The sequence below is a fragment of the Crocodylus porosus genome, unplaced genomic scaffold (genome assembly GCF_001723895.1).
Source record: "Crocodylus porosus isolate Cpor-Errol unplaced genomic scaffold, CroPor_comp1, whole genome shotgun sequence".
NCBI classification, from domain to species: Eukaryota; Metazoa; Chordata; order Crocodylia; family Crocodylidae; genus Crocodylus; species Crocodylus porosus.
In genome coordinates, this window is record NW_017728918.1 from 31,792,335 (window position 1) to 31,802,986 (window position 10,652).

The following is a 10,652-nucleotide window of genomic DNA, read 5'->3' on the forward strand; positions in this document are numbered from 1 at the left end:
TTAGCCTGGGCCAGTCCCTCAAGGATGGCCTCCTTAATAAACTTTTCTAAGATCTTCCCCAGGATAGAAGTCAGGCTAATGGGCCTGTTGGCAGAATGGTTCTGGTGTTGGACTGCAGAGACGGGGGGCACAAAGCCACCGCCTACAGAGGGCAAGACCGGGGCAGGGCAACCCAGAGTCCACCAGGGTGAGGCACAGCAAAGACTGGAATGCAAGCCCAGAACTCGTGAGGGCAAGACCAGAGGCTGAGTAGACCAGTCCCCACAAGGGCTAAAGCAGGAGCCAGGGGGCAGAGATCCAAAAGGGTGTGGATAGAGCTGGGTGTGGGAGCTTGTGGTCCTGGGACAGTGAACCTAGGTTGAACAGTTTATCCAGAGTAAAGTGGGACAAGGCCAGGGAGACCTTAACCTAGACAAGGGCTCACTATCCAAAACCCTTTTTGCCCTCTATGGGCAGCCTCCCTGTCAATTTATACGAGTGGTAAGGCAATGATTTTGGCCGGACTGCCAAAAACCCCGCAATGTCTACTCTATAAGGTGTCGCAGTGCCGGCATACCAGAAAAACAAAGCCGGGGCAGGGGGTACATGGCAGGATGCACTGCATATTAATTAGTTAATAATAATAAATATTGCTTTTTTCAGTAAATACCAGGTTTTCGAAAAATTCTAAACCTGGTGACAAGATATAAAACTTCATATACTATCTCTGTTCTTGTGAATTATTTTTTTGATAAGTGTATTGTGATGGGAGATAGAAAAAAAGGAGACCACATAGAGAAAAAAGATGACAGAGGAAAAAAAAAAAAAGGTGAGGAAAAAGCAAAAGGAGAAAAAATAAGAGAAAGGAAAAAAGAAAAGAGAAGGGAAAAAAAGGAGACCAAAAAAAAGAGGGGGGAAGAAGAGAGAGAGAGAAGAGAAGGAAAAAGAGAAAGAGGGGGTTCCTTGCTGCTCACAGTTCCCACCGCTACTGGCTGTGGCTCGTGCCTGCTGGTCCAGGGAAGTGTCCAACAGAGGGAGGTAGCAACACCTCAGCAGCAACCACCAGGGTCAGAGCACTCAGGCCTCCTTGATGATTCTGGAGTGGGGGGAGCCTAGGCCTAGGGCTGGGAGGGAGAACTTGAGTTGGGGCTTGGGCAGACAGATACCCTGCCCTACCCAGGTGGGGGCAGCACCAGGGCACTGAGCACCAGGGTTAGATGTCTGGGGCAGAGTTTGAGTGGCAGGGATCAGCATGTGCTGGGAGAGCTGCTCTGGGCATGCTGGCCTAGCTGGACCCTTGGAAAGGCAGCAGGTGGAAGAGAGTGGGGCTGGGCAGGAAGTGTGGGCTGCCCTGGCTTTCTGCACATTCAGGCTGTGGCAGGTGGATAGGCAGGGGCCCAGTGGCACCCAAGGTGGGGCCTGGCCCAGGCTGTGCAGCTCCAGTCGCCTTGCACACAAGCGGATGTTGCCTGGCCAGGCGGGATGCAGGGTGCAGGGGGTCCTGGGTCAGCCTCCCTGTGTGCAGGCACAGCATGAGAGGGGCGGAGCTGCCTCTGGTGTAAGGGCCCAGCTACAGGCTGTAGGAGCCCCCTGATCCTGGGAACAGCTGCTGCGGGCAGTGCTTGGGGCCAAGCTGGCTGGGAACCTCCAGCACTGTGGACCTATGCAGCACATGCCTAGGCCCTGGCCCCTGGAAAGGAGTTGCAGGTGGGCAAGGCTGGGGCCAGGGTCCAGGTGCTGTGAAGGGCCTCTGTGCTGGAGGCTCCCAGCAGATGGGTAAGCCCTTGGCCTGGCTGGGTGGGAACTGGGCTTATTTGGTCTAGAGAACTGGGCTACTGAGAGGGGATTTAATAGTAGCCTTCAACTACCTGAAAAGGGGTTTGAAAGAAGATGGAACTAGACTGTTCTCAGTGGTGAGAGATGACAAAACAAAGAGCAACAGTCTTAAGTTGCAGCAAGGGAAATTTAGGTTAGATATCAGGAAGAATTTTCTCACTAGGAGGGTACTGAAACACTGGAACAAGTTACCCATGGGAGTGATGAAACCTCCATCCTTGGAGGGTTTTAAGACTCAGCTAGACAAAACTTCGGCTGGTATGTCTGAGCTGGGGATGGTCCTGCTTTGAGCAGGGGGTTGGACTAGATGATCTCCTAAGGTCCTTTCCAACCCTAGCTTTTATGATTCCATGAGAGGCACAACCCCTCCCCACCAAACACAAGGGGATATATTAGCAGTTTGTATAACAGATGCTGGTGAATAGGTGGGGGTAAGGAAAAGCAGGGGAAAGAGAGATGAGGTTAGAGAAAAAGTAGAAAACAAGGGCGGGCAGTATATAATAGAGCCACCGAGTTAAACAGAATGCAACAGTTTGTAAGACAAAACAAGGAGGTAGTCCCTCTGGGGGAGGGCAGGGTGTTGATGGGGACTCTGGGTGTTATACAAAAAGACTGCATAGTCAGTCCAGCTATGAGTTATAGTCCTGGCTCTGCTCTCATTAATTCTGTCTAAGCTTTTTGTGCCTTCTCATTCAACTCCTATCTTTTGTCCAACTTATCTATTTAGCCTTCAAGCTCTTCAGAACAAAACTAGTCACTAAATATATGTACAGTGTCTAGAACAGAAGGTCCTCCAATCTTGCTTGGACCCTCACAGTAATATAAATATCATTGTCTTCATTACAAAACTACCTAATGCTGACAACAGGTGTCAGCAATCATTTCTGTAAAAAGCTAAAACCTCAGGTTTGCTGTATGTACATGAAAGACAATTCAGACTGCTGAGGAACCTTGCGGAGGCGGGGGAAGGGGGAGGGAAAGGGGATACAAAAAACCCCCAAAAAACAGTGAGTACTGAGTATAACTACTTGACTGTTTTGTTTTTAAAGGATTCATATCAACTTATGGCTAAACTAAAGAACATTTGCACAACAATCTGAGGGAACAGGAACAGACGGAGAGGCAAGAAAACAGTGGGAGAACTGAGGGGGAAACAAAAGGGACTTCTAGCCCAGGGAATGAGTGGTAGGATAAAAAGACTTTTTTTTTCCTATGTGACTCTGTATCAGATCTAGCCCAGGTCAGCTGTGACTAAAAGTTGCAAACATCTGACAAGTTGGGTAGCCAGTAAGAAATGAGGTAGATGTCTCCATTTAGTTCCAAGCAGATGGGGGAGAATGGCCTATCCCTAATGCAAAGGAAGCATTTTACATTTTTGGTACTGCTCCTTGCTCTGGATATAAGACAGATTTTGGTTCCCAGGGTTAAGTCATACAAATTAATAAGAAAGCAGTTAATGTAACACACATATCATTTACTCTAGGGGCATCAAAACTCATCCAGGCTAGATGATGGTCTCTGGGCTGCTCTGCGAACTAGATCTGGCCACATTGGAGCTAGGGGGTAGGGTTGGTCCGGTGGGGAATCACATGTAGCATGCTTCCCATGCTAACCCCTTGCGCTTCAGGCAGCATGCACCAGCTCCACTTTGGGGCTTTCACTGCAGGCAGAGCACAGGCTGGACCTGGTGCTGTGAGTACTGCTTGGGGCCCTAAGGGTCAGCAGAGGGCATGCACAGCATGCAGCACTCCACTGGATTAGCCCTGAGCACTTACTCCAGGCTGGTCAGAATCAGGCACCAGGCCATCCCGGTGCAGTGGAGCCAGCACACAGGGTTGTGTGGGCAGGCACCATATGAAGGCAGCACAAGCCCCAGTGCAGTACATGTGGTGCACATATTGGACTTAGTGCCTTGGGCGCTGCTTGGACATAGGGCTGGCACAGGGTGCACACTGCAAGAAGCACTCTGCTGGACAGTCTTGTGTGCTGGCTCTGGAGCCAGTGCACAGAGTTGGCCTGGTACAGGCACTGCATGCAGTTTGAGCATCAGACCAATCTCAAGCTACGTGCAGGACTTGCGGCTCTAGGTCCAGTGCATGTGCCAGACTGATTCCACATTGAGCATGCATGGCTGGTCCAAGACTAATGGACTCGATCATGCTCCACAGGCTAGATGTAGATTGTGGGCGATATATTCGACACCTTTGGTTTACACAGTCCACACAATGAGAAAAACAGAAAAAGGAAGGACAACAACTCCCTTGGAGGATGCCACAATTTTTTAAAATAACTGCTGGCAAAAACAGACATAGCAAACAGCACGAATCTGGCAGCACTCCACCTACCTCTTACATATAGGATAGAGAAGTAAGAACGTGCTCTCAAAGCCACTTTTGAAGATAAAATATCTTGAAACAATGACCAGAAATAAGAACACACATTTCTAAAAAATGACAACCTGATGAATTTAGCAGGCTTTGGAAAAAAAAAAAAAAAAATGGCGTCTAGTATTAACAAACATCCTCAGGGCTAAAAGCGCCTTCATAGACAGTAAGAGCCATCAAGCTAAATAAATGCCAACCAAAGATATTTCAATCCTTTTCTGTAGCACTTTTAAGGTTTACTGTAAGTGGGACTGCTCAGCTAATTCTTTTGTTAATGATGTTTCTGTATGATTTAACATCTTACATTAACACTTTGCATCAAGAGTTTGTGTCAAAAGTTTAAGTGTGCCAAAAGTTCATTATAATGAATCGCATTATAAGTTTGTTCGACATTTCAGGTACTCTACAGTTATGATTTCAGTAAAATATGCAATTCTAGAAATCATAAACGTCAAAATAATTTCTCAGTCTAGGGTATGCCAGACTCCTTGAAGAGCATACTCAGGACAGTAGAGAGTCACTTGGGAGTGAGAAGCTGTATAAGTGAGAAAATACCCCAGCTGAGAACTAATGCAGCTGGCTCTTGGAACAGCTTATGTTACAGGTTTGCAGCTTTCTTATTCTGGTTCCAAGAGCATCTGGTACAGTTGCAAAAGCACATGTGGCTCAGACTCCTATGGAAGTATCAGTGCAAGTCACCTCTTAATCTCTGACTAGTAAGTAGAGAATTGCAGCTGGGGGGGGAGGGGAGGACTACAGTCAGTTACAAGATGGGGCTACTTTTCTCTGTCCTCTTGTGTGGTGGGAGGTAATCACGACTTAGTTCTTTTCCACTCAAAGTTTTTCTGGATTCTTCTGTTATGGAGTACATTTTAACGTTCCCATAATAGATGCAAAAAACTCTCCACTTTATTTTACTACTGGTCTGGGACCCAGCTCCACAGGAAAATTTTCCTAACGGCAACTAGATAAAATACTTTTCTCAACCCTCTTCCTCCAGCGCCATTCCTTATTTCACTACTGCTTATAATAAGGCTTGAAGAAAATCTCTCTGATACCTAATAACCAGAGATGCAGATAAGAAAGAGCTGGCTAAGGAACCTTCACTATGAAGTTCTAGGACAAAACTCTGACAATAAATTTAGTCTTAGTTCAGCTGCTAAAACAGGGGAGGATATCAAGATTAAAGCAGGACATAAGAATAACTGTGGTTTCACTTTTACCTAAGCCCTGGAAAGATGGATATTACTGTATGTGTCTTTTTCATGTGTAGGCACCTACTTAATTTGTGATTCCACAGAAACTGCAAAATTGGGCATTGTCCATGAAATTAGGCAGTATCTGCAAAATCCACGGGGGGGAAAAAAAGACAGAACAAAAAACACCTTACTAAAAATAAAATACTGACTCTGCAGTGGGAGTCAGCAGTCCTCATGGTTGCTGTAGCCCAGCTATGCAGCCTGCAGGGAGTTGGAGAGCTGCCAGCTCAAAGGGAAGCAGCCAAGATGGCTACCCCCCCCATCACTGATTGGTTGAGAGAGCTGCCTGTTGTGGCCTTGCTGCTGATAGGTGGAGAGATGTAGGGCTGCACATGACAGACAGGCCTCTCAACAAATCTCCAGCAAGGTATGGGGCTACTGTGGACCCTCAGGCAATCAGAAGCATGGTAAGCGCACAAAAATGGCAGCTGGCCCCACAACCTGCCCACAAGATCAGCCTCCTGCCTTCTCAATTTGGGTAGGTCCCTACCCATGTAAAGCTGCTAGCTATGAAGTAGAGAATGGGTTTCGATTATTCTCTTTTTATTCCAGCCTCTATTTTTGGGTCATTCTCCCTGAGAAAAGGCATTAAAGTCTGCTTTGCTGCCGGTCATAGTTTTCTTAAGCAAGAGCAGAATGAAAGAGATCCAGCTCTTGTTACTTTTTTGTACTGTCTACAGTATTCTGAATATCAGCTGTGAGAATGACAAAGCTACTTACTTTTCACTGCACTGTATCTATGAATTCTACAAACAGAAGCTGACATCTGCCTTCAACTACATATGATGGTGCTCTGCTTCAGAACATTAGTTCACGCTTGGAATCTTACCTCTGCAGCCGTAAGGAGTAGAAACTATATTTAAATGAAAGTTGGTCTGTTATATAAGCCAATGACATCATTTGCCATACACACAGAGAAGTTTTCTATTTGCTAGTAGTGAATGAGGGTTTTTTTTCGTTTTGTTTTGGGGGGGGGGGGTTGTCCGTTCATGAACAATTGCTCAGTCATCAATTATCTAATTAGGATTGCAATAGTACACATTAGATGAAAGGAGAAATGAGTTGAAGCCACAAAACAAGATCGTAAAAAGATGGACAGACCACTGGATGTGCCACCTTATTTTAAGTCTAGATTACAAAAAGTAGAATGTAACCATTGACTCTTACCTGGATATTGTCAAATTTTAATCCAGGCATAGTAAGGTTCTCTTTGTCTATGAACACGGTGCTGTACTGCTGTGTGGCTACTGAGATTAAAACATTTCTGGTTTCGTCACTAGGAAGCCAGGCATCATTTCTTCTGTCTAGTTCACTTATATTCAAGGCTGTGGCAAAGGGGTCATCACTTCCAGAAAAAACAGCTTGGATCTGTGAAAATGGTTTGGGAGACTCTGATATTTCTAAAGATGCTGGGGGGCCACCCGCTTCAGATCTCTCGTTTCCTCCTGCATAGATGGGGTCAGCCGAGGCATGTGAATGATCTCCGACTGTAGAAAGAGATGACATGTGTTCTGGTACTGAAGAGCTTGCATTAGGATTACTGACAGAAATAAAAGTGGATGTAGTAAATGAATCAAAAAAATCAGAAGCTAGAGTATTAGTGTTAACAGTATCACCAAAAAACTTGCTTAGACTAGGACTTGGTTGAACCACCTGTGGTTGAGACTTTGCTGCAGTCTCATTTACACTGCTAAAACTAGGAGACTTTACCATCTGAGGCTCAAAGCCATCATGCAGGAACAACTGTAGTTGAGTGTTAGCATGGCTTGCTTGACTGAAAATGGTGCACACAGGGATCGGCTCAGCATCAGGAGATGATCTGCTGGCAAGTGGTGATGATATTTGCTCCTCAGTTTTACTTTCATCAATATCACTTGGTGTTGAGGCCATTGGAACTTTGTCTCCTACTTTCTGTCCAATTTTTGGTGCTTCTTGAATTGAATCCTCCTTTAAAGATGCCTGATCATCTGTTCCAATGTCAGAAACATCTTTGGGTGTTTCTTCTTGTTCCATTTCGCTCTCATGACTCAGGGCTTCTTCTTTATCCACTTCCTCTGCTACATGAATATCTTTGGCTTCCATTTGCTCTACAATTTCCCGCAGGCAACCAAGTTCACCAGTGTCATCTTCACTATTGTTTGGAGAATCTGAAATAACAACACTTTCCATCATATGTTCATTAAGTTTATCTAAAAAGTTATTGGAATCTTCTGAGATGGTCTCATTCCCTTCAGACTCAAATTCATCCCCACCAAGATCAATGGTTTCCTCATGAAAGAGAAGTTCTTCCTGAGCTCCCTGTTGAACTTCATTCCTACTATCCTCTTCATGTGAAACACTCTTCTTAGAATTCTTATTCTTACTTCCATTGTTTTCCATTGTGTCTAAAGAAGAAAAATAGGCAGGAAATTAGTTTCGCTGAACAAGTACTGTACACTTTTATTCTGAACCTCAAAAGTATTGACTGAATGAATGTTTCTAAATCCAGTAATCTGATTATTAGAACATTAATTTATCGTCACAAAAATCCATTTGATGACAAAAATGTTTTAAACCCACTTTCTGCCATTATGAACAATGGAGTTACGAAACATTGTAATGACACGAGGCCAATGGCATAGAACACAGTTCTATTTAACCGCTGCAGCTGCCCCCTACAAAGATCATTATTAACACTCTCACCTGCTGCAGCTAAAGCGGGGTGAGCAAGGATGCCCAGGCTTTGCTACAAGTGCTCTAGAACAACAACCCTCGAGCCAAGCAGCTAACACATGTCTGGTACATGACATTTGCCAATGCACCTGTGTTGCCAGGTATACAATCATGATCATATTTGTACAATAATTTCAACCCTTGTACAATCAATAAGAGTGTTCAAAATAGACCATAATTTTTAGGTGGGTAATTGATGAAGCATATGCAAAGCTCAAATCACTCTTAGAGAGTCTTAGCTGACTTTCTGGGTTTGCTGTCAATGCTATCTTAAGACTGCTTGCCTCGAAATAAAGAAATGCTTCAACTTTGACAATGCATGGTCTCGCTCGCTCACTGGTGACTTACAGTGTGCAACAGAAAATAAATAAGAAAAAGTCTTTGCATTTTTATCCAGTGTACAATACTTGGACAGCATACACGGTAATTCAGAGCTTTCAATACAATAATTTCATACTGAAGACCTGGCAATGCTGCTATGTGCTGGAGCAGACCCTGGTTCTACAGCGCACTTGGGATGCAAGGACGAGGGTTTTCTCAGCCTCATCCCCTACCTCCAAACCCGTCCCTCGCCCTCGCCCGCGGGGGCCCCACTGCTGGGGCCCAGGAAGCCCCGCTCGCCGCGGCCACGGCCGGCTGCGCGCGCAACGACTGCCCGGCCCCAGAGCCCTCACGCGCCCCGGTGACCATGGCAACAGCGGGGTGCACCGCCTAACGGCTCCCGGGCCTCCGCCAGCTCCTCCACCCGCGTTGGCCACCCAAGGCGGCCCCTGACCCGCAGCCTCGGCCCTACCTGCTACCGGCTCAGCAACGCCAAATCTCTTCCCGGACAGGCGCCAGCAATCACTACGCCTGCGCCAGAAGCAGGACAAACCCCTCGCAGCGCATGCGCTACCTCCTCACCCGGAAGTTGAGAGTGACGGGCGCCGCCGTGGGTCAAAAATTACAGGGCAAAACACCCAGCAAGCAGGTACAGAGGACTCATAGTTGGAGGCGGCAGAACTATGGAAGACGACGCGCCGGTGATTTATGGGCTGGAGTTCCAGGTGTGTGTGTGTGGCGGCTCCGTAAGGCGGAGCGGGAAAGTATCGGGGGGGGACTTAATGCTTACCCGGGCTCGGATCCTGCAACGCGTCGGAGAGCTGCAGGTAACGTTGGTACGTTCCAAGTGCGCGCCTCCGGCGTTACGTTCGAGGTTTGTGCCTTCCAGGTGGTACGTTCCAGGTGCTCTCAGTGGCGGGCTGCGCTGGCGTAGAATGCGCAGGCGCAGGGCGGAGTTGTGCTCACGCTCTACCTCTAGGCGTCGAGAGGGAGTTCCTGTTCCCTCTCGGGCTTTCTGAGTTTTGCCCGGAGGCCCTCGCGCGGGCCCTGTGCTGTGACAATGCTCCTGTCCTGCTGAGGCTTTAATCTGCAAGCCTCTGGCTCCGGGCTCTCGCCCTGGGCGCAGGGTCAGACCCGCCTCCGCGGTTGGGGTCAGGAGGGATGCCTACCCCGTGGCCAAAGGGCTGCGGGCTGGTGGGGAGCACGGCCTCTGCAGCAGGACGTGGGCTGCGGTGCCCCCTGCTTCCGTGCGTTAGGTGTAGGTCTTGTGTTGCATCCATGTTGATGGGAGTTTTGCTGGGAGGTTAGACAGTGGGTTGCGATGAGATGGTTTGGGTAGGGATGATCCTGCCTTGGGCAGGGAGGGTTGGATTAGATCCACTTTTCTTAACCTGTGGGTCACGACCCAAAAGTGGGTCATAGGAATATATGAAAGGGTTGCAAACAAACTTCAGAAAATGGATTTTCTTTGTTAAAAGAGAAAAACATGGGAAATGGTGGGTTTCCTGTTGCAGGCTGGCAGAGTTCCAGCCTGTGAGGAGCTGCTTGGGGCCGGGGGGAGTGGAGGAGGTTGACCAAGTAGGGGGTACCACATGCATGCACACATGCACGTGGCAGCCAGGCAACATGGAGAGCAGTTCTTGCAGCTCTCAGCCGGTAAGTTTATGGGGTAGGGGGACTATAGTATAGACAACATGGCAGCGGGGCACAGGCAACACCTGCCACCCCAAGTTCTATTTGGGGTAGAGTTGTGGTCCAAGGGGAGCAGCAGTGGTGGCTGGGCTGTGGCAGCATGGTGGAGCTGTAGCTTGGCACACTAGTGGTTAGTGAAGGTGAGGGCAGTGTGCCCTGCCTTGGGCAGGGGGCAGCTGGTTGGAAGTGAGGGGCACCAGCAGGGTTGGGAGCATGGGGGTCTGTGGGTTGTGAGTGAGGGGCACTGGCAGGGCCAGGAGGTTGTTTTCTACTTGCACTGTTTACTGGCTTGGGCCTGGCCATCAATGTGTACAAAAGGTTGAGAACCATGGGATTAAATGACCTATAGAGATCCTTTCCAGCCCTGCTTCTTGATGATTTGATGGCCACCTATAAGTTTATCAGGGGTGACCACCAGGATCTGGGGGAACGTCTGTTCACCAGAGCGCCCCAAGGGATGACGAGGTCG

At 47.8% G+C, this 10,652-nt stretch overlaps 2 protein-coding genes across 5 annotated transcripts in view; one reads left to right on the forward strand and one right to left on the reverse strand.

The window, feature by feature from the left end:
• The window catches only part of TRAPPC12 (trafficking protein particle complex 12), a 91,762-nt gene extending 82,370 nt beyond the window's left edge, over positions 1–9,392 (reverse strand). The window contains exons 1-2 of one of the 2 annotated variants that reach the window (XM_019537442.1): positions 9,282–9,392; positions 6,626–7,842 (exon numbers count right to left, since the gene is read on the reverse strand). In XM_019537442.1, coding sequence (XP_019392987.1) covers positions 6,626–7,837 — 1,212 coding nt within the window. In that variant the 5' untranslated portion in view covers positions 7,838–7,842; positions 9,282–9,392. Of the gene's footprint in view, positions 1–6,625; positions 7,843–8,963; positions 9,038–9,281 lie in introns of those variants that run through there. The other variant, XM_019537444.1, reaches the window with a different exon arrangement.
• The window catches only part of TSSC1 (tumor suppressing subtransferable candidate 1), a 184,314-nt gene continuing 182,749 nt past the window's right edge, over positions 9,088–10,652 (forward strand). For all 3 annotated transcript variants that reach the window (XM_019537445.1, XM_019537447.1, XM_019537446.1), the window contains exon 1: positions 9,088–9,216. In XM_019537445.1, the coding sequence (XP_019392990.1) occupies positions 9,175–9,216 (42 nt within the window). In that variant the 5' untranslated portion in view covers positions 9,088–9,174. The remainder of the gene's footprint in view (positions 9,217–10,652) is intronic.